The 23,383-nt window shown below is 49.3% G+C and overlaps 2 protein-coding genes and 1 long non-coding RNA gene across 4 annotated transcripts in view; 2 read left to right on the top strand and 1 right to left on the bottom strand.

Moving 5' to 3' along the window:
* Positions 1 to 3,461: 3,461 nt before the first annotated feature.
* Positions 3,462 to 5,987, top strand: HOXD8 (homeobox D8). Of its 2 annotated transcripts, none has more exons than XM_081583190.1 (2): positions 3,462 to 4,111; positions 4,498 to 5,987. In XM_081583190.1, the coding sequence occupies exons 1-2, from the start codon at positions 3,565 to 3,567 to the stop codon at positions 4,788 to 4,790; spliced, it is 840 nt and encodes a 279-aa protein (XP_081439316.1). In that variant the 5' UTR covers positions 3,462 to 3,564; the 3' UTR covers positions 4,791 to 5,987. The 2 variants fall into 2 exon arrangements, with proteins under 2 accessions (XP_081439316.1, XP_081439315.1); XM_081583189.1 differs by having other exon boundaries at positions 4,495 to 5,987.
* Positions 5,988 to 8,002: 2,015 nt separating this feature from the next.
* Positions 8,003 to 10,027, bottom strand: LOC145543028 (uncharacterized). The gene is made up of 2 exons (XR_014080362.1): positions 9,876 to 10,027; positions 8,003 to 8,254 (listed from the first exon to the last, which is right to left on the bottom strand). It is a non-coding gene; the product is annotated as an uncharacterized LOC145543028 (long non-coding RNA).
* Positions 10,028 to 10,091: 64 nt separating this feature from the next.
* Positions 10,092 to 23,383, top strand: part of HOXD3 (homeobox D3) — a 36,040-nt gene continuing 22,748 nt past the window's right edge. The window contains exon 1 of the mRNA XM_081583185.1: positions 10,092 to 10,256. The gene's annotated coding sequence lies outside the window, so the exon portion shown is untranslated. The remainder of the gene's footprint in view (positions 10,257 to 23,383) is intronic.

The following is a 23,383-nucleotide window of genomic DNA, read 5'->3' as shown; positions in this document are numbered from 1 at the left end:
TAAAAAAAAAAAAAAAAAAAAGGCCTATAGCAGTTGATATTTAGAAAGTTGTGATCTCGTTGAATCTAGCCCACCCTGTAATTGTGGGCGATTACAGAATGGGGACTTACTGTGTCTGGCAAAAGAAGGGCTGGAAACTTTTGAAAAAGACACTACTGGAAGCTCTCGGGAGCAGAAATATCTTTGGCATTCAGGGGCCCCTGTTTTCTGCACTTGACTTGTCGACAATCAAAGAGATGAAAGCATTATTAGTGTCAGCGATCCAAGCCCCAGTCAAACTAAAGAACAAGATTGGAATTGGTTTGAGTTGAATAAAGAGAAGTTAAGCTCATCCGGCTAGAGGTGGCATTTGGCCACTAGAGAGCGCCGTTGCTCCATTTTGTGATCGTAAAGCTGGCGTTGCGGCGGAAGAAGGGCTTGATTAAAGATACTTAACAATCCTGTTAGATTTTAAATTAGGATAAATTTAACCAAAAAGAATCAATGTGCACTATTACATTATCCAGAAGTGTTTATTATGTATAAAATTTTGGCTTAGTCAGGATTTCAGAAAACTTGGACTATGGCACAGTTGAAAACGTTACGTTAATGCATTGTATCAGAAAAGTATAGAAGTATGCATGTTTACGAAGTTAATCGCACTCTGTTCCCATTCAGATTATAAACGGAATGCTTGAGGAAAAAAATAAAACTGTTTTGTCCCAAGAGGAAATGTTGTCTTACAATGTTTTCGTAATTAGGCCAGAATGTGTAGAAATGAATTTGTAGTGTTCGTGTTTCTTTTTCGCCCCCCTCAGGAATCGCAAAGTTCTAGAAGGTGCTTTGTATTATTGAGATCTGGGCTCGCTCTTCTTTTCCCCCATTCCATTCCAAAATCCACTTTCGAGGGTTTAAACACGCGCGCACACACACACACACACAGACAAACAGTGAAATTAAAAGGCACGATTACAAACTTTGTTTCAAGGCTTTATTGAAAATAATTACTCTTTTAATTGGGTATTTGCAAGATTGGAGTACAAATCGTTAACCGTCCAAATCAGTTCGTTTGCCTGGGGATTTAAAGGAAGTTTTTAACCTGGTGATAACTGGCAGAAAACAACAATAACAACAACAATAACAAAACCCAGACCCATCACCACTCACACAGCAAAAGCCTCCTTGCACTCCCTGCTAGTTTAAAAATAAGACATGCCTTTATAATCTGCAGATTCATTAGCAATCCGTTTACCTTCACTATTTTCAGCTATTTCCTGTAGAAACAATTACCGAGTCTTAAACATTATCTTGTTATGCCTTTCCGTCTTGACCTTATTTTCTCCATTTGCAAAATAATAATATTCTGTCCACCCGGACTAAGCTCAGGATCTCATCCACGAGCTGGGCCAGCCCACAAGGGGCAAGAGGTAGTTGAAATCAGTCGCCTGCTACGCCTTTGGGAGCTGTCTGGGGTTTTTAGACATTCTCATTTGGCGTGAAAAGCCAGCAAGGTGTGTTTAAGTTTTAGCGGGGGCGTCTTGGGTGGGCTGAGAGAGTGTTTCTGAGGTCAGCTCCCGTGGGCCTGGCGCCCTCAACAACAATGGATTATCCCAAGAAAAAGGGTCACCCAAAGACCCACGTAAAAGGCAGAGTAGGGAAAGGAAAACTCAGCAGAGACCTATTACATTTATTGGACACTGAACATCATCAACACTGGAGTAGAGGTGGGGGGAAGAAGAAGAGGAGAGAGAAGGCGAATTGGTGGTGTAACGCCAACAGGCTTCAGAGCTAGTTTCTAAAATCAGGAATACTTTTCCGATTCACACTCGATTTGTCCACAAGACCCGGGACGTTTCTCTTCCTCGTCCTTCACAGAATGAGTTTTCTCTTTCTTTACCTTTGGAAAAATTAGTAATTTTTAAAGTTGAACACGGCGCCTGTTCTCGGCACTAACTTCACAGGCTTGTTGCATGAAATAGCATCGTTAGAAGATGGGCGCCGCCTGCAGCTGCTTGGAACCGGCATGTTCCGAACGCCGGCCCGGAGGCTCCTTGGGGGGCTCCCGAGTGTCGGTCCCCCGACCTCCGCCCGGGGCCACCGCCTGCCCAGGTCCTCTTCACGCAGGGGCTGAGACCCGGAGCCACGCGTCCTGCCGGAGAAAATACCAGCCTCCGCAGCGTGAGTCCTCCTTCTCGGCTTGGAACATTTCTGTCTGCTTTTCTATTTACTCCCTCAGCAATGCTAATGTTCCACCTCCCCACATTCTTCAGGCTGCCCCCTGCGCTTGGTACTGACGTCTATCAAGGGTGAAATGATGGAAACTATATTCATGGGCATGATTTCCATTAAATATCAATTAACCTGGGAGCCTCAGCCAGGCGTGCAGTGCGTCAAGGGTAAATGTACATCTCATTTCCACAAGGCCCGCTCGACTGGAAAAGAAGGGCTTACTTAGATTCGCTTTGATAATGCACTTTGGTATTGAGGTCACCCTTGTGGCCTTTAATCAAGTCACTTGGATAGGACCTAACTCAAATATTCAGTCCGGATCGTCTACACGGCTTGTCCTCGTTCCCTAGGCTGCGCCCGCGTGTCCAGAGGCGCAAAAGCCACCGCCAACCTCTGAGGGGTTGCTCCAGGGGCCGGGGAGGGAGTCATTTGCTCCACAGTCTCCTGGGAGTGGCCTCCCTGCCTCCCCGCTTCCCCACCCCCAAGTGTAAGGCTCTGCGGTGCCCCCGCCCCGCCGGCCGTGGCCCGCATTCCCTGGGCCCCGCGGGCACGGCGAGCCCTTGGCAGTGCGGTTTTATGGGCCCCCTTTAAGGCTGGCGGAGGCATCTCCGCGCCAGCGTGAGGCGTCCCGTCGGGTGCAGCGGTGTCGCCTCCGCGCGGATCCCTCCGCGCGGTTATCTCGCGTCCATCTCGCTCCCTCTCCCGGCGGTGGCGTGCTGCGAAAATGCCTCGCCGGGGCGCACCGAGGCGGCAGCCTCGGCAGCGGCGGCGAGAGCGGTGGGAGGGGGCTGCGGGGGGGGCGAGGTGAGAGGTGGCGGCGGGCAGAGGGTGTTTTTTTTCCTTTTCCCTCCAGAGCGGGGGTTTGTAAACCGAAGCCAAAGAGTGTCTCCGTGGGCCGGGCGCACTTTTTTTTGTTGTCCCGGTGCGCTCAGGGCCGCCTGGTGCCTGAGAGGAAAGAGTGGAGGCAGCGGGGCAGGTCACCCGGGGTGTTGGCGAGTTTATTGCGGCCAAGCCGGCGCGCGCCGGGAGAGGCCGGGCGGGAGGTGGAACGCGGGGGCTGGGTGAGGCCCTTCGACTCGCGAGGGAGGCGGCGCGAGGTCGAGGCGGCGGGCGCGAGAGGAGCATGAGCGCCCAGTAGCGGAGTGCCCGCGGTTGCGGGGTCTCAGAAGCGGCGGGCGGGCGGGCGGGTGGCAGCAGCAACGTAGCCCGGCTGCCCCAGTGGCGTGAGCAGCCGCCCCAGAGGCCCCCGCGGCAGTGCGGTCGCGCTGAGGCGCGCTCCCTGTCTGCTCCGCGCCGCCCGCCCGCCCGGGGCCGCCCTACCTTGGCCCCTGGCCGCTGGCCGCCGCCGCCGCCTCGATGAGTTCGTACTTCGTGAACCCGCTGTACTCCAAGTACAAGGCGGCGGCCGCGGCGGCGGCCGCGGCGGGCGAGGCCATCAATCCCACTTACTACGACTGTCACTTCGCGCCCGAGGTCGGCGGCCGCCACGCCGCTGCCGCCGCCTTGCAGCTCTATGGCAACAGCGCCGCCGGCTTCCCGCACGCGCACCCGCACCCGTCGCCGCCGCCGCCCGCCGGGCCGGGTTGCAGTGGTGGGGGCGGCCCGGGCCCCGGCCAGGACTACTTCCACCCCGGCAGGGGCAGCCCAGCCGCAGCCTACCAGGCCGCCCCACCTCCTCCGCCGCCGCCTCCCCCCTGCGGTGGGATTGCCTGTCACGGGGAGCCCGCGAAGTTTTACGGATACGATAACTTACAGAGACAGCCGATTTTTACGACCCAGCAAGAGGCCGAGCTGGTACAATATCCTGACTGTAAATCGTCCAGTGGTAATATTGGCGAGGACCCAGACCACTTAAATCAGAGCTCGTCTCCTTCTCAAATGTTTCCCTGGATGAGACCACAAGGTTGGGATGCAATTTTTTTTTTTTTAAGCGGGGAGAGGGGGAGAAATCTGCTTTCATCTCACGTAATTGCTTTAAAACTCCCCTTTTCTCTCCCTCTCCTTTTTCTTCTGGTGTAGCTACAGTGACTCTTATTCATAAAGTAATACAGACTTTTTTTTTTCTTTAAAGTAGAAACCATGAAAAGATGATGGGGTCATAATAATTGCTAGGACGTTCTCGCTGCCCCTCTTGCCTGCCCATGCTATATATTATATCAGACCTAAGGAGAGTTGTGTATATTTCACCCCTTAGACCTGTTTCAGAAACCTCCAGCAACCTGCAGACGCACCATTACATTTTTAATGTTTATTTTCCTCCTTTTTTCTCCTCTTTGTTTTAATCAGCAGCTCCTGGTAGACGAAGGGGAAGACAAACCTACAGTCGCTTCCAAACCTTAGAGTTGGAAAAGGAATTCCTTTTTAACCCTTATCTGACCAGGAAGAGAAGAATCGAGGTTTCCCACGCCTTAGCCCTCACCGAGAGACAGGTAAAAATCTGGTTCCAGAACAGGAGAATGAAATGGAAAAAGGAGAACAACAAGGACAAATTCCCGGTTTCCAGACAGGAGGCGAAAGATGGGGAAACCAAAAAGGAAGCCCAAGAGCTGGAGGAAGACCGAGCCGAAGGCCCGACAAATTAACTTCTACCTTTAAAATTTTACCGCAGACTATTAAAATTAATGATCAGCATATGCTGGTGGACACCACCTGTTTTCTTTTTTGGAAAGGACTTTACCTGTGTTTCAAGCTACCTTCATGTCACTGCTCTTGAGGTTTCTTGCGCTTTGAGAGGGATTTGAGTGTTTTTAAAAAAATGTTTCTAGTGTCGCATAGAAACAGCCCTTGAGCTGTCCTATGTAAGAGTAATTTGATACTGACCTTGTAGCTATATTTTTATAATGGTAGTTTTTAATGTCTGAGCTGGTGATTTTGCCTCGACAACGTAAACTTCCTAATGATTAGCACTAAATAAGTGAATATAAAATGCTTTATTAATCAGACAAGTGCACTTGAACGTTTTAAATCTTTTCTTTATGGTGAGTAAATTAAAAGAAGTTTATTAATTTTAAAAAAATTATGCCCGCAGAATATTTACTTTATATTATTTGATTAAAGTGTGTTATTTATGTATTTTTTTCTGCTTTTATAATGAATGGTTCGGGTGCCTTTTGTTTACTCCTGAAAAGTTTCTTTGAGAATTTTGTAAATGTAATATCTCTGGGAAAAAGTCTGGGCCAAATATTGAGAAAAGCACATGTTAGCTGAAGAGTGTAATGTATAGTCCTGGCTCTGCAGCTTCCTTAAACTTGGGGGAAATGTTCGGCTAGTGACAGAAGTTTCAGGACAATGTCAAAGTTGACATTTAATAATTTTTCTATAGTTTATACAAATTATGGCAGTTTAATCATCTAGAGTGAATGAATACTTGAAAAGTCAATTATAACATTTTCACTTAGATACTTTTTAGTCTGGCAAGTCACCTTGTGGAGCGCCTCTCCTTTCTGAATTTGCTTTCATTTTGAACTGTGCTTGGTATCGCCTGAAATTGCTAGGTTTTTGTGCTGTGGCCGCCGCTGTGATTCCGGTTTTTGTGTTTGCTCGTTTGTTTGTTTTCTGAGGAGGTGCCATATTTATTTGTATTCTCTTCTCTCTGTTTGCACGCCCACTGTGAGCCAACTTGTTGTGTGCATCTCAGATGTCGGTTGGTACGTCCTCTGCTGTTCTCCAGGTTGGCCTCACCTATTTGAAACAAGCCTTGAGAGCAAATGCAGAAAAATCCGAGTGTAAACAACCGCTGCAGAATATAGCTAGCTCCTTAATAAAAGAAATGAATCCTTTTTTCTAGAGCTAGTGTCTTTGAGCGCCGCCAATAACCCTTTTCGTGAGTCAGGAACAATCTCCAGGGCTCATGTGAAGACAGCATCCTGCTAAAGCATCTATTTGATTTTTAAAAGGTGGGAGGGAAGTTACCTGCACCCTTGCTATAAAAATAAATAAATGTGGGGGGGGGCTCTCTTTCATTTCAGAGAGGGTCAGCTAGGCTACTCTAGCTTCATCTTGCTCTAAACAACCTTGATAAGATACTGGGAGAGGTTTGAATTTTGCAAAGGACTGGAGTTGTAGGCCCAGTGGGTAACAACCCAGAGTCCAGATTATACCACAGCTTATTCCATTGAGCCAGCGCTGATGCTGGGGTTTGGGATCTGTTATTAACAAGATATCCATTTTCCATTTGAGGCTACTCCTGCAGCTGCCATTTTATGAGGGAAGAGGAGGGGGAACAGGGGCAGGAGGGAAGAGGAGAAATTCAAGTAAACTAACATTTCTCCCCACAAAAGGGAAAGCCCCTTTATCAGGTAGACTTTGAAGAATTCTCTTCTTTTTCTAGATGCCTGTATGTTTTTAAAGAGGTACATTTTAATTTCCAGAGTAGCTTTTATTGCACAGGTATGAAAATGGAGTCCTGTACTTTGGGGCCTGTATCACTTGTTCAGGTGATGGTGGGCTGTTTGCTTGCTGCTTCAAGGACCAGGAAAACGTTGGCACAGGTTAGGCCAGAGGCGAAGCACCACCTGGCTTTCTATCCAGGGAAGAGGCCATGGCTGTGGCATTCGCTGACCTGAGCCAGTAAAGACAATTTTAAGTCAAGGGTGGCCCAGGGCTTAAGAAACATTTGCACAAGAGGAGACAGCTGCAAACGTGCCTTCTGGATTTGGAAACGTTTTGCTCTGTGTGTTGCCTGAGACTCTGCTGTTGACTGGTTTAGAGCAAGTGTGCCAAGTGCTTGAAAGCATGGCTAGGAAACAGTCTGGCTGTGGAGAGGGTGGGAATAAGCTGGCTAGAGACTGGTGCTGGCTAGACTCCAGCTGCCCTCCATTTAAGGGATTCCTCTATTAGCAAAATTCACTGTCTTCTACACAAGAATTCTCCCTGAAAATCATTTTTAGAGCCATTGATTTGGGCAAGACTCTATATGGTAGGGGACCCGGTGCATGGATTGATGTGGAAATTAGTTAAGGAAGGGAGGTAAAAATGTTTTTTCCTCTCCATTTTGTGCTACTCTGAAAGCATTGTACCTTCTGGCCCTGTTGCACCCCTAACCCATGGTAAATTCGTACCTCATGTACACAAAAAGACTTGCAAAAATTAGTACACTTGAGAGTATTTGTACATTTACACATTTGGTATTTTGGGTATATGTTGTACACATACATAGATTACTCATGTAGAAAGTTTTGGTAATTAATGTAGGTGTACATGCTTCCTTTTGTAGTTGGGGAAAACACAGATTTGTCTTCAAATAAAGAGTCGGTGGAATTACAAATCACACACACTCACCACCTTCTTTCTTATAGTAGCTAGAAACCCCCATCTGTGTTTCATGCAGACAACTCCCAGTGACGAGTGCAGGAGATGCCCTTCTAATTGGCTCAGATCTGTAAACATCTGAGGGTTGCAGCATATCAAACCAACATTTTTGCTGCAGAAATTTGCATAAGCCTTCAGAGAACCCTTTGGAAACAGTCGACACTTTGGGGCCCTGGACTACTTCGAGGGTCTGCTTAGAGAGGTCTGTAAATCATTTACAGAAAAATAGGACCCTCCAATGTTAACACTGGATGAAAAAACCAAGGGTCCTAAGTGATTTAGGTTCTCTGCCTAGACCAGAAACACACAAAAGAAGGTGTGAGTCTCAAAGGTTCCTAGAGAAAAGTCAGTTCAGGGGCTGCCATTTTGTGAGGTTCCACAAAGCCCAGCACACGGCTTATCTCTGCACAGGGGAAAAAGTAACAAATATGGCTGCCTTTTCAAAAGTGCAGTCTTTTCCCAGCCCTCCTTCCACCAGCTGAAATGGAGGGTCATAAACTCTGCCTTTATTTGGGTAGAGGAAAATTGACAATTGAGGTTATTTCTCAGAATGTTTCAGAACTAAACAATGTTCTGAATGTATAGACATGATAGACCAGCATAAAGTGTTACTGTTTGGGAAGGTCCAACAACATGCTCGATTTTGTGTAATTATTCTTCACTGCAGAAGGTGTTACAATTTCACATCCAAACTTGTGTCCTCTGCTTTCCCACTGTTTGCTGAATCCTCACGCATCTGGTGGTGAACAGGGGAAGAGCGAACATTTTAATGAACCTGGCTGCTGCTCTGGGTACCTCCAGCAAAGTTGGAGCTCACTGACTTTTTCTAGAAGGAATATGACTTTTGCTGATATATAGCAACAGAAGCACTTTAATCAGAAACATCCAAGGTCATCAGAACTTTTTCAAGGGATACAAATAGCCTGCTCCAGAGGGTGCTGTGTGCTTCCTACTTAAGTGTATGACCACTTAGGTACTTACTGGGTATGAGGATGTTAATAGAGAACTTACACATTGAAAACGCACATATTTATAAATGTATTACTAGAAGTCCAAAGCAGTGTCCTTGAAAGGATGGGGTAGGGGTGAGGAGAGGTTACCTCTTACAGGCAGGTTTGAAGCCTGGATGGCCATGCCCACGCATTAATGATGAGGGGAGCTAGCCAAGGATGTTTACCTTCAGCTGGGGTTCCCTGAAGCAGCTTCCATGAGAAGAGCAAAAGGAATGGGACTCCTGCCTTTGAAGAAAATGAACTATTTTTTTTTTCAAGCCTGATACCAGGGAGTTGCTTTTTTCCTGAACAAATGGAGTCCCTCTCCTCTTCAATATTGCATTGAACAGGCTCTTCAATGGACAACCATTTTGAGGGGGCAAGGGAGGAGGCGGCTAGAATTAATCCCATAGAAATGCGAATTGCACTTAGGGGAGACTTAAACGAGGATTTTCAGAGGGTGCTAAAAAAGAGTGACTCTTCTCTAACCCAGGACTGTCCCAGGGGGATGTTTCTGTCTAGATTAAGTATAGGTACTGGGAGCTCAAACTGTTATTTTGGAGAAGTTGACAAGTACCTAAAACCATTTTCAGCCTTTGAGCTGGTTGGCGACTCTCCTACTGCAGAAACCCCAAGAAACAGGAGGGACCCCGATTTATGTTGGAAAGAGTTGGGTTGGGGAGAGCACACATTTTCTTGGCCTGCAGAGCCCCGGTTTTCTGCACAAGGTCAGATTGGGTGGCTTGCCTGAAAATGAGAGGGGCAAAAACCGAAAGCGCTTGGCTAATCTTTCAGAAAGGCCTTTTGGTGAGGGGAGGGGAGGAGAAGCCAAGTGAGGGGAGAGTTGGAGGGGTGACTGACAGGATCACCTCCCCAAGCGAGCTCGGCATTCATTCTCTCTGAAACACAGCGCCCAAGGAGCAGGGGTTTCAAGCCAAAGAACCAAAATAAAAAATAAAAGGAAAAGAATTCCTAGAGAAAGGAACCGTGAAGTCTAGAAAGGCAGAGCGAGCGGTGGAGAGGGACACAGAGGGAGAAAGAGGAGAGAGGAAAGAGGAGGAGGAGGGGGAGGAAGGAGAGCAGAAAAACGGAGGGAGAAGAGGGGAGAGGAGAGAGAGAGAGGAAAAAACATGGCGCTTGCGAGCTGTATGTGCAAAATCCGCAAGGAATTGCAGTAAATTCCTTTTTGTTTGAAGAAAATTTACAACTTGGTAATAGACCTTTTTATGACCTATTTGCGGTCGTCATTGGCTGCGGCTGGTCATGTGCAGGCTCCGCTCGCCTTCACGGCCTTTTTCCTGATTTCCCAGGCGAATTTCCCCCCGCATTCTGCCTTTCTGGAGCCTCACCCCCTCTTTTTCTAACCTTTGTCTCCGCAGAGGTGGGCTCCAGTCGCCGGCTGCGGGATTGCGGGGTCCGCGGCGGCCTCGGCTCGCGCCCGGTGCCGAATTTGGCCCCACGGCCGCTTCGCCCCGGGCCGCTCCGCTGCCGCCTCCGGAGCCGGCGGGGAGCCCGGCGGGCGGGAGAGCCCGGAAGGAGCCCAGGGCGCCGAGGCCCCCACTGGCGCCGGCACCGCCCGCCGGGAGCCGCCGGCGGGCACCCGGGTGGCCGAGTCGCGTCGTTCCGACGCGGCTCCTGCTCCAATATGAGCGGGTCCCTGCCGCGCAGAGCGCGAGTAACCGGGCAGCGCCTAGTGGATTACAGCAGCCGCCGGGGCCGACCGCCGCCTCCAGCTCTGCACCTCCGGTAAGAGCGGCCCCCGCCCCGGGCTCCCAGCTCTGCCACCGAGAAGCTTGAGGCGCCCACCCATTCGGTTAGCTCGAGGAGCCTGGCCCGACGCCCCCCCCCGCCCAACTTCCCCGGGGCCTGGGAGTGCCTGTCTGCGTCCCCTGCCTCAGTTTCTGAGCGGGCGTCCCCTGGGGCCCTGGGTGGGGTCGACTGAGCTCAGAAATCGAAGGGAAGCTCCATTTCCTCTCGAGATTATGAGAGGTGGATAGCGGCATAGATCGAGAGCCTCTGGATCCCCGCCCTGGGAAGACTGTGCAGATGGTTTCTGGAGCTGTCAGCTTTGCTGGGGGTCACTACAGGCACTCTGAAGTCTAGAGCAGTATTTCGCGGTTGGTCTGTGGTCAGAGGTACCTGGGAGGCTAACAGGTGTTTCTGAGGATTGGAGCTTGGGGGTGGGGGTGGGGTGGATTCTGTGTATCCAGGGTGGTGGTACGTTTGTTCATCTAGGCTTTGGTGAGCGGTGCTGATTTTCAGAGTTTTTGGTTTATTGGGCCTTGTTTATGAGATGGAATTTTAAATATTAACTGTTTCTCTAGCTCTCAGATTATTTTCGTAACAACTCCAGAAAGGTTCCGCACACATCTGTCAGGTGAATCTGGGTTGTTGTATGCCACAAAATGGATGCATGTTTTGAGAGGTGGTAGTAGAGCAGAGGATCAGAAAACCTGGTGCAGGTCTTGGGAAAAAACCAAGAGACATTTCAGAAATTCGAAGCATGCTTAATAAGCTCAAGCATCGCGTGTGTTTCTTATTTGTCAGAGTAGGAAAAGAGTAGACATTTTGCTCTCTAAATATACTGTTGTGGTGTGTGTATGTGTTGCCTACAAATGAATAGCATAGCAATGTTTCCAACTCTACTTCAAAACCACTGAACCAAAACATCTATGAATCGAAAGAAAATTATTTGCAGAAAGAAATGCTATTTTCTCCTGCGGATTTTGAAGGGCACTTGAGGATGCAGTTCTCAAATCCCATTGCCTCTTCCCTCATGGACACGTGAAATATTAAAACCTTAGGACAATCTGCCGCATTGCGCATGGGGTTGACCTGCGCGTGGCGGAGTATTGTTTTTTCAGGAACCAGCGGAAAAACCTAACTCAATGTTCTCCCAAATATCCCACTGTGACCATGCTGGCCTTAAACGCATTTCTGAACAATAAATGACATTTTTATAGAAAGGTATTTTTAGTAAGTAACGACGGAATTACGCTCCTTTCAAAATGGAGGGCCACGATTTGTGGCCAGTTGACGAGCGCAGAATTGTCGCTGATCACTAATTATGATCACTCACAAATGAGAAACTGATTTTTAAGTCCGGAATGTCTGTATTTTGTAAATATCTCTGTTAGAGTACTGCTGAGATCATTCTTTCATATTGGTATCGAGTATTGCCTACTGAAAAACAGGCCTCTGGACTGGGGCTCCCAAGGCCCTCCCCTGGCAACTCCAGGAGGAGTCCCTAAATTGCCTGGAGCTGCGGTGGGGTTGGGGACGAGTTGTGGCCATGATGGCCAAGCCCCTGTGTTCCGAGCTTCAGTAGCCTTTCCCTGGGTTCGATGACTGAGTGTGCCCAAGTGACTAGGAACCTGGGCGGTCTGCAGGTCCAATTGCACAGCAGAAGGTGATGTCGTGGGCAGATACGGAGGACTACGGGGTTCTTCCTAAGTTCCGTAGTAGCATTAACAGCTTAAATGGTCAATTGCATCTAAGGGAATAAATACGCTGCCAGTCACATTTGAATTCAGGCCATTTAGTACAAGAGGAGACTAGTCAACGCTTTTGCCATTACCGGAAATGCCCCCACTGTCCCTGTTAACCCAATTTTTAAAAACTTAAACGAAATTTAAAAAATACTTGGACCCAAAGAGCTCACAAGTGGGGGAGTGTAACTCCCAGAGTCCTCGAACCGAACCTCTAACCGTGTATAGATCAGGGAACCAATGGCACGTCCGGGCCTTAGTGTCTAAGGTCAGGCAGTGAGCTGGGCTTGCGCTCTCCCGGAGGACCAGGAAAAAGGGCGAAGCTCGTTGTGATAAACGTGGCCAAGCACCAGGGTTGAAACCCGAACGTATTTTCCTGTCAGATGCTCCTCCAAATAAATATATCTCGCCAGAATTCTGTTTTCTGAGCTCGAGAAGCAGGGGAAATCGGAACAAAGACAGTATTTCACTCTGGGCTGGCAGGCAGCTGCTAGAGGTATTTACGGCCTTGCCGCAGTGCGACCGCCGGGCAGGGCACGCGGGGGCACCGGAAGCTGGGGAGAAGCCACCAAGAACTCGGAATTCCGATTTAAGTCCAATTTAGGGCCAATTTTCCGAAATTAATGCGAAAAGATACCCTCTTTCTAGGAACTGGTCTCTTGGACTTCATAGTTGTGCAGAATGAGGGAGAAGTCGTACTCTCGGGACGTAGGGTGGTTCCTTCTCCCCCTCACCCTCCCCCACAAGCCTTGATTAACGACTGAGGAGAAGGCGTGCACTGGATATGAAACTGCTGATCCAAAGGACAACCTTGAGGGTTTACTGGAAACATGGCGATTTTGTTGGTTTGGCGGAACAGGGCTTGCAGATCAGAAAAGACGCTTGAAGCTTTTAACAGGTTTTCCTGAAAAAGTATGTTTCCTGTGCCTCTAAGATGCGGCGTTCAGGCTCCTCTGCAGTTAGGCGCTGCAGCAATGTGCGGTGTTGCACACCGCCCAGCGCTGCGCACAACTCAGTGCGGGGTTGTGCCTGCCTAGCCCGTTCGCCCAGCGTCCGGCGCATGTGCAATGAAATAACCCAGCCTGGGGATCCAACCAGCAAAGCGCGAATGGGGGGAGGGGGCGAGTGGACTCAGAGCTGGGAGATAAAACCCGATCTCTCCACGCCTCCCTCCCTCAGGATTCGCTCCTCATCTTTCCTTTATTCCAGTCTTCAATCTAAATATAGTCAAACATCTTGCCCTTGACCACGTTATTTTCAATCATCTTGACTCACCACCTCACCCCAATTTAAATCTGTACTTCAGAAACAGTCTGCAAATACGAGCTAGTGACCAGAAGAAAACCAAATCTTTCTTTCATGGTGTTAAAATAAACATACATACATTTTTTAACACCTTAAAAGAAGATTATATATATATGTATATAATCCTCAGGAAAGTGTATAGATTTTTTTCAGCCTGGTGCTTCTGCTTTGGGAAAAGGCCTTTCCTCCTGGCGCCTGTTCAAACCGCCAAACTTCAGGCCAGTTCTTCAACCGGACCATTCCCGGATCTTGTTACGCCAGCGCAGCACGTTCGAGGGCTCTGTGGGGACCGGTGGCTCAGCAGAAAGCGGTCAAACAAATAATAAATAAATAAACGCACGAACTGTAGGGTTTTCCCGCCTGGGCTCGCCTAATTAACGGAGGATGCACACTCCTGGGCTGTGAGCCTGTTGTCAGTGCTAGGGGTGGGAGTGGGGGTGGGGGTGGGCGGCCTCAGGGCCCTCTCGACTCCTTCTGGCCGCCCCCAGGGGAAGGGAGGACATGCTCAAAGCCTCTAGCTCGGGAAGACCTCTGCCCGCGCTAAGAAACCGGGGCCTTGAGTTTCCGGGGCTGGAGCAGTCCCCCTGCTCTGCTGTCTGGCACCTTGTCCAGGAGGAGGCGCTGTAGGACAAGCGTCCTGTCGGCTACTGAGGCGCGGGAGATGCCCCGGGCGCTCGCGGGCGGGAGCGTGGGAGGGACACTGACCCCGCCCCTCCTTCTCCCCGCCCTCCACCCCAGCTCACAAAGTGTTTTCCGCCAACGAGGATAGTTGGCGATGCGGCGCCCACCCCCAGGGGCGGCTTCCCGAGACTGGCAGCAGAGGCAGCCCAGAGGCCCGGGAACCTGAAGGCAGGTTCCGGGGTGGCGGGCCACCTCACTTCCTCCGCCTTCCCGGAGGGGGCGCGATTTCTGCGCTTTGGGCTCTGAAGAGCGGGAAAAGAGGGTCTGGTGGTGGGGCAAGCCACGCCCAGTCCCTACCAGCCCCTTCATTTGGGCTGCTGTTCTTGTCTCTTTCCTTTCCTGCAATTCCTGGTACCTAGAACCGGCAGCCTTGAAAAGCCGAGCGTTCAGCGCAGCCTGCCTCAAGCTGATGCGCTCGCCCAGGCTCACTTAGAACAAGGCCTTGGCCCCGCGACTCCCTCGAGGCTCCGAGATCCAGGGTGACTCTTGCGTGCGGCTTGAAAACCCCGCAGTTGCTCATCTCTCCCCTTTTCCACACCACCCCCACACTCTTCTTTACCCATTGCATCCATTTCAGGCCTTTGGTGCGCTCCATGGGGGTGTTTCTTGCATCAGCAGTGACATCCCCAACTGGCTCTGATCCAACCCCACTGTTCCTTGTTGTCTCCTGGCAACACAGTCCTTTGCCTCCCTCATTTCCCTACATTAGAGCAGTGATTCTTCATGAAGACCTGCATTCAAGCCTCTTCTTTATAATGCAGGTTCCTTTGTTTCAAGCCAGATTTACTGAATCAGGATGTCTAGAACCTGCAGTTTATGAACCCTCTCCACCATGGCAGTTAAGATGTATGCTTATGTTTGAGTACTGGTCGAGGGTCTTTCCTGTATCTTCTATGATTCTGTGATTACAGGGGCCAAGTTCTCTCTACCATTTAGCAATGCCCCGCCCCCTAGTTAAGGGAGCTTCCTCCTTCATCAGGTTTTCTAATGTCACTACCCCATAAGCTGACTAGTTGCTACCATATTGGGAAGGGGAAATTGACCGTTTGCTAACTCAGAGATTTTTTTCAAAGAGGTGAGTAGGTTCTAGGTACAGACTGCCTTCTTTCAAATTTTTTCCACTTAACTGTTGTGTGAGCTCAGGCAAGTAGGGCAAAGTCTCTGGGCTTGTTTCCTCATGTGGAAAGCAGGGATAATTAGAGTACCTTCAAGGATTGTTATGAGGATTTTTACTTACATAGCACTACTATGTGCCCATCACTATTCTATTTTAGACATATTAACTCACTGATTAGGCACTTAAAATGGGCTTTTGGCACAAGCCAAACATTCAATACCTGTTTCAATCACATATTGAATAACAAGCATTCAATAGGTGTTTCTTATCATCGGTATCCTTTTTCTGTTTAATAATCAGGCCTAGACTTTTAGAGCTGAGAGAGACCTGGTTCATGCATCCAGTCCCTGAATTGTACAGAGAAGACAGGCCTAGGCTTGGTCACAGGAGAACATGGATCTGGGACTTACCCTGTTGCTGTAGTGGGTCTCATAGGCCCTGCTTCCTTGGGTCTCACTGTCTGGCATCTGCCTACAGGTAGACTTCAGGGCCATATCCAAGAGGAAGATGCCCCTAGCTCCTCAGTGGGTAGATATCAGGTAGCAGAAGCCTCACACCCACACAGGCACATCTGTGACTCCTACAGAAGGCTCAGGCTTACCAGAGAGCAGGCCCTACTGGCCACCTTCTGGAGCTACCTTCCTTACCACCACCCATCAGTCACAGCCTCTTTTACAGCCCCAAGGCAAGTACCCTTTTTTCAGTATCTTGAAAGCTGAGACAGAGTGGAAAAGCAAAAGGCCAGTGGGCAACACAAAGGAGGCAAGGAGTGCTCCACACCCTTAATCTGCTTGTGTTCCAAGATCTGGGCTCCAGGGCCATGGCTGAGCCACAGCTCCCACCTTGGGCCATGGTGATGTCAAGGTGTGTCTTAAAGAGGTCTGTCCCCCTCACATCTCCATCAGCCCTTCTATTTTTTGAGATTCTTTATATCTTTTAAAAAGAATTATATAAATACTATCTCAGGCTGTAACCCACACATATGTACACTCCTCCCATGCAGCCAGGTTTTACCCCTTACCCCTGGCCTCCAGGACTTCTGACTACAGACTTTTCCTAAGAGGGCCTCTGCAACCCTTGGCCAAGCTGCTTCTCCTGCTTAACCAGGAGTCCACCTGGGTTGGATTTTCTGTCCAAACACACCTAGTCTCTCCTGTTATAAACCATGTCTGGCAGAGTTTGGCCCATGAAATTGAGCAGTGCTGCAGTTGCCCAGTCACCCCCATCTCCTGATCCATCTAACCTCTGTTCTTGGTTCTCAATGGGCTTAGATGGCTACCCCACATCCTGCTTTTCTTGGACCCACTGGAGCTTTTTCCAGGTCTGGCCCCTCATTAGAGGTCCTGCCCCAGAGCCTGTTCTTTTGAATGCCATATCTCACTATTGAAATTGTTACCTCTGGGGTTACCTCTCCTTCCCAGAAGACACCAAGGCAGAATTCCAGTGAGCAGACCCCACTGTAGGGGGAGGGGGTGGGGGTAGCAGGAGAAGTATTCCTCTTTCAGCAATAGAGTATAGTGTCAGGAATATGAAATTATGTTTCTCTTCTGCTTGGGACTCCCTGTTCAGCCCTTCTCTGGCTCTTCCACAGTCTGTGTCCCTAAGTGCCAGGCCTGGCAGTTTCCTTCCTACCTCTGGCCTAGGACTTTCATCTGAAATCTCATTCCCACTTATCCTGGTTGTGGAGATAGTGTAAGAGAAGAGTTCAATACCACCTCTGGGCAAGAGGCCTCTTGCAAGTCAAGGTCAGAATATCCTTTCCTAGGCCACATAGCAAGTGTCTCTAGGGCAGGCAGAGAGTGGACCTCGTTACATTTGGAGTGCAGCTGATGCCTCTTGGGGCCCCTTCACTTTCTCCTCCTTTCTGGGAGTGGCTCTGGCATCTGGGATGGGAGAGCCCTGTGGGGGACTCTAGCTCATGGGAGCTCTCTGAGCGGAAACTCCCAGAACTGGCTCTTTCCAGTCAGATGGGGAAGACAGTGCTCAGAATCTCACTGTACCCAGCAGCAGGTTTCTAAGAAGGCTTCTACATCTTCTCCCCCACCTCGTCTTCATGACTTACCACCACCACCATTGACAGTCCTTGGAAAAGCCCCAACAGATTGGCCCAAGCTAGTCTGCTCTTCTCCCTGGTGCTCATCCTTCTTACTAGACAGAGTTTGCTCTTCCCCATTCCACTCTGTCATTCATCTAAAAAAGCCCAAAATTGGGGGCAGGGGCCAAGGAAAGATTGGAGGAAGGTGTACACTCTCCTTAACCATGTTGTCTGGCTATCCTAAGATTAGAAAGTAATTGAAGTTATGTGCCTCAATGTCTTTCTTTCTTTCCTCCTTTCCCCTCAGCAGAGCTAGTTACTTTCCTGTTATCACCTAAATATACAGAGTAGGCTGTATAATTTTATTCTTCTTAGGTAAGCCACAGTGAAGACTGTGGGCAAGCCCCAGTCATCATCTTTCATTATCATTCATTCAAAACATGTCTCCTTGTCATATGTGAAACAGAGCACCATTCCATGTTCGATGCATGTGACAAGGGCTCAGGGCCGGGACAATGGGATGATCCAGAAGGATGGGATGGGGAGGGAGGTGGGTGGGGGGTCCGGGAAGGGGAACACATGTAAACCCATGGCTGATTCATGTCAATGTATGGCAAAAACTATTACAATATTGTAAAGTAATTAGCCCCCAACTAAAATAAATAAATTTATTAAAAAAAAAAAAAAAAAAAAAAAAACATGTCTCTTGAGCCCAGATTAGGTGCCAGGCATTGTTTCAAACACCATCTCCTCAGTCTGGTCTTCTCTTGACACCACCCTCCTCCCATAAAAAGCTCATCACAACTCCCTAGAATGTCAGATATCCTTTCGTTAACTCTGTTTTATTAACCTAAGGAAAAATAAAGAAGGCTTTCCCAACCCCTCAAACTATTTTTTTTAATAAATTTATTTATTTTAGTTGGGGGCTAATTACTTTACAATATTGTAATAGTTTTTGCCATACATTGACATGAATCAGGCATGAGTTTACATGTGTTCCCCTTCCTGGACCCCCCACCCACCTCCCTCCCCATCCCATCCCTCTGGGTCATCCCATTGCCCCGGCCCTGAGCCTTTGTCTCATGCATCGAACATGGAATGGTGTTCTGTTTCACATATGATAATATACATGTTTCAATGCTATTCTCCCAGAACGTCCCACCTAAGAGACACAGATGCATAGAACAATTTTATGGACAAACTTTTTTTTTAAATGGATTAACAAGGACTTGTTTTGAAGCTGCTCACCTAGTGCTAATAGAGTCAGAAAACAGTTTTTAAAGGATTGATCTTTACTCATATTTTAACAACAGATGCTACCAACTGTAAAAGAAAAAGATACTTCTAAGTGGGCTAATGGGGTGGGGGTTGGGGAAGAGAAATAAATGCCATACAATCTGGACTAATAGCTCCCTGCTTTCTATCCAATGATTATGAAATTAGGAAATGGGTTTAGAAATGCACAGAGAATGGGTGGAAATTAGAACGCAAAGAGATTTTAGTAGAAAGGAGTCTCTCATGGGTTTGATAGGACTTGCTGATGAGAACTTTCACAACTGAATTTTATTTAGAAATCTTAGATGTATATGTGCTCTACAAAGTTACAGAGAACATCCATTCTTTTAATCGGAATAGTCAAAATCACATGTTTTCACACTATTTGGAAGCAACTCTGGCGGGCTGTGGAAGGATGTTGGGGGGCGGTGTCAATTCTCTTTTCATTCACTCCCTTTGGTGGGAGCTGGGGGTGTCTTTCCCACCCCCGCCTACCCCAAGGACAGAGTCACACTCTCCAATGGGGCAGTGCTCAGGCCCAAGCTCTTTTCTTGGTTTTCTCAGCAGGAGAGCACGCTGCCTCCTCCTCTCTTAGGCTCTCCCTCTGGTGGGAGTGGCAATGGGGGGGTAGCGGTGCGGAGGGTTAAGAGTGGGGAGAGATAGGATCTTACCCAGATTTGGACCCCAGGCCCTGTGGTTGGGGCACTGTGGGACTGGGGACATCTGACTTCCTGGGCTTGGGTTCCTTAAGAGCCTCATTTGCTTCCTCACACCCTGTCCCCTTCACACCAGGGCTGTTTTATTGTTTTATAACCTTCTTTAGAGCTTCAGTTGCCAAAGATGCCCGATGAGGCTATTCTCTACTTTCTCACGTCACCAAACCCCAAGTCTTGCTGTTTTAAGCAGTTTGGTCACTTGCAAAGGCTTCCCTTCCAGATCTAAGCAAATTACAGAAACCTCTAGGCATGTGGCTACCTTCAACTTTTGCTGAGCCCATTCACAACAATACAGAGCCAAGTGTTAAATCCAACTGCCACCCCAACCCCCAAGCCCACCCAGCCTTCAACCACTCTTTTCTTATTGAAGCTAAAACAAAATCTGAAATAACTTCTGGTATAAGCCAATAGAAATGACCTTTGGCTTTCCTCTTTATTTACCACATCTAGAGCTAGAAAATGATTGAAATAAAGGAGTTGATGGTACTCACAGTAGATGCAGCCAAAGAATCATAAACATGCCCACCAACCAGCCTTTTCCAAATAGCACTATCTCCCCCTCTAAAGAGAGTCCCTGAAAAGATGCTGTTTGAAAAGACCAGGGTATTGATATGAATATGACTTCCCCCCTTGAATCCTAGATATTTGGAACTATTTAAATGTGAGGGAACAGTTGCAGTGAACCTTTATTTAGTGAATAAAAGTTTAAAGCCGAAGGTTATTTATGGTTCTGCAGAGATGGGACCTGAGTGGCTATTTATGAGCACGTGATTCCAATAAACTTTGTTTTATGGCTTGAGAGTTGACAAGCCAAAATATAATTCCCACCATAAATTAGGTTAAGAGCATACAAGTGCAGATGCTTGGTTCCTGGAGCAGCGATAGGAAAGTGAGAGGCTCCAGCTAGCGCCGGGTTCAGAAGGAGACAGGTCTGCTCCCAGCTCCCCTGCCCACTAGGAGGGAAAACCAGTAAGTCACTTATTACTTTTTCTAGGACAACTCCAGGCATGGGGGATTTCTCTGCCCCATCTTTTCTGCCTGGTGTGGGGAGAAGTCCCATGGAAGTTAATTTTAGCTTAACCTAAATCAAGAAGTAGGATGGGAATCCCCTCTCCCTTCTAGACATAGAAAGTTAGGAATTGAGGGTTCTCACCTCCCCAGAGGAACTTTCTGTCTCTCACCTCATAGTGAAGTTCTGCTTCAGAAATGGAATAAATGGGTAGCCTAGGTGGACGGATAGAAAGGGTAAGGATGGAGATGCTCTGCCTCTGAGATTTATCAGAGAAGACCCCTGTCCCAGAATAAAACTAGAGGAGACTGAAAGCTGGACACCAGCCCCTGTGAGGACCACTGCTTTGTAAGATTGCTTTGTGGGTTCCCCAGCAAAAATGCTGATGAAATGATATCATAGCCATAGAATTGGATAACAGTCTAAAGCATTGCCATTTACCTTTAAACCCATCGATTTTCCTCTTCCTTGGCTATCATTTGGGTCCTCATTTCCCTTGGAAATTACTCTTTGTTTTGAATTAGAGCAGAAGTGGGACGGCAAGTCCCAGCCTTGCCTGGTACCTCCTTGGGAAGAAGACAGTTTTGAGGGGGCACTTGTTGGGGCTGGGGAATTTGAAACCAATCTGAAATTGGAAAGGGGATGCTGAGTTGCTCCAGCTCGAGACAGACGGGGAGCTGGGGCAAGGGACAGATGCAGCAGCTGCCCCCTCCTCAGTGGACCTGCGCCCACCCAGCCGATTGTGCAGAAGGAAACACACAAAGGCCTGTTTTCTCCTCGCTTCCCGTTTTCCCACGAGGGAAACCCTGTTACAGACCGCCTGAGTCGGGCCAGGCAAAAAGTAAGGTTTTGCCCAAAGGGGTGCTTGGCGTGAGGGAGGTGAGGGGGGCATATTCTCCTACCGCGGGTCTGCCCTTGAGCACTGCAGTCTCCCGCTTCGCGGGGAACTTGGCGCAGTTCCTAGGGGCGGGCATCCGAAGCAGGAGGGAGGTCCGGGTATTGGTGGGGTGTCTGGGCCTTGTCATTTTTCTGTGTATCATCCATCTCTGTTTTATTATCCTTTGGAATTTAAGTTACCCCGTTTTCGTTGCAACAGGTTCGGGACCGTGAGACACCACCGCTGTAAGTACCTCCCGGTTTCTTCCGAATCGCGAAGGGGCGGTATTGATAACTGGGCGGGTGTGGGGAGAAGGGCCGAGCCAGGGCGGGTGGGCGGGTGGAAGAACGGCCCTGCCTCCCCAGGCCTGGGTTTGCGAGGGGAGCCCGATTTGGAACTGGAGGATCTAAGCTGGACTCCCGGGAAGATTTTCTGGGGCCTAGTTTCCAGTCACCTAACTAAGGGAACGCGCCGCGGGCACTCGCCCTTGTCTCCTTGGGCCTCCTTGGACCTTCCCGGCCTTCCCAGACCTCCCCAGCTCGCACAGGTGCAGCTCCGCCATAGCGGGCGCGTCTGTGAAGAGCTTGCAGCTAATTAGCAGCCTGCCCTATTAACAAGTTGCGCCGAGCATCGCCTTCTGCTCGAACCAACCTGCTAAGCACCCAGGCAACGCGATCCCCATTCGCCGCCCAGCCCAGCTTAACCCGGTCCATCCTGGCCCCGACCTTCTCTCGTTTTTTTTTTTTTTAAAATAAAAAGAAGGGGAGGTGGAAACGCAACCCTTTAGGACTGCGGGTGTGTTGGATTGGCCCGCTGCCAGAAGGGCTGAAAATTCTGAGCTTTACGTGAAAGTCCCTCCTACCCTCTCCCCCGGCTCAGCCCGGGGCTCAGCGATTTGGGTCCTGGGCTGGGGACTCGGGCTCAGGAAGGAGGGAGGGATACGGCCCTTCTAATTCACTCCTGCTTCTCTCTAACTGCAATTCGAGAATTTCTGCACCAGAGCCGCTAGCGTGGCAGGCAGACAAGGGGGAGGGGTGTTTGGGGTGCGGTGGGGGGCAGATTTTCTTGGGGTGTTGGGCTCAAAAGTTTGGCTCTTTCAGAGTTGCTTATGCCGCGGAAGACAGGTACACTTCTGAGGAGGCCTGTGAACTCTCCAGGAAGGCTGTCTCATTAAGATGATGGTGGTGGGGAGAGACTCCAGGAAAGACCAGGGGCCCCTCCCTCATGCAAAACGGAGATGATTTTATTTTAATGAGAGACGAAATGTGTGAAGATGTTAGGAACCAGGCACCCTCCCTTTCTGGTGAGACGTCCTCTTTCTAGGGTCGGAGAAGATAGGGCTTGGCTCTGGGCCAGATTTCTGCCCTCCAGGCTGGGCAACATAATCAACTCCCTCGGGGCTGTGCCTACCCCCCAGGAGTGGAGGATCCACACAGTACATAGTTCACCTCTACGAATCAGGCTGTCTCAAGTGAAACAGGCCCCCCAGCTCCAGGCCGGAAAATCCGTCGTCCCCAGAACTCCTGGTCTTGCCCTCTTTCTGTGGCTCCCCTGGCTCTGGGTGCTTATCTCTGTGGATGCTCCTTGCTTGCAAACCCACGACTGGCACCCTGTTGCTGAACACAGCACAAAAAGCCGGAGACATCAAAAGCATTTGTATGGGCAGTTGAGCGGGAGGTGAATATTTAACGCTTTTGTTCATCAATAACTCGTTGGCTTTGACCTGTCTGAAGGAGTGGAGCAATAAGGTGAAATGCAGGTCACAGCGTCTAATAAATATGAAAATGTGTACCCTCAAGCAGGTCCCCACTCATCCCAGCAGGCTCCCCCAATTTGTCTGGATAAAGTCTAGATCCAAGGTCCCCAGGAGCTCTTGGCATTAAAGGAAGTTGGGGGAACCCCCTGGGACAAGGGAGTTGGGTGTGGGGCAGTTTCAGAGGTCTTGTTAGAACTGGCACCAGGGAAATCCCTCCAATATAGCCAAAGCACTAGAACCAAAGGATTGGGGGAAGTGTGTGAGGAGTGTGCAAAGTGCAGAGAAATCAGCCAATTTTGCCACACTAAGGGTGGGGGGAGTGGAGGGAATTCTCCCTGTTCCACCCCACCAGGCCCAAGTTGAGGCTTGGAAACAATTTTTGAATCATGAGGGTAAAATAAAAAAAAAAACCCGAAATACCGCTAGCTTAGAGTTAAGGATCCAAAATCCTCACCCAAGCCCGGGTATCCCTCTGCCCCCAAAATCCATCCCAGTCCTGAGCCTTCTTGGTGCTGTGAATTGAGAGGTGAGCCCCAGACTGCGAGAAGCACTGGGGCGGGCACACTTCGTGAACTTTTGTACTCTTGTGTGCTGCTGTCGGCAAAGCAAAAATA

The sequence above is a fragment of the Giraffa tippelskirchi genome, chromosome 3 (assembly GCF_054371585.1).
Source record: "Giraffa tippelskirchi isolate mGirTip1 chromosome 3, T2T-mGirTip1v1.2.pri, whole genome shotgun sequence".
NCBI lineage: Eukaryota > Metazoa > Chordata > Mammalia > Artiodactyla > Giraffidae > Giraffa > Giraffa tippelskirchi.
Note: the sequence above shows the minus strand (reverse complement) of the source record. Positions and strands in the feature narration are given on the sequence as shown.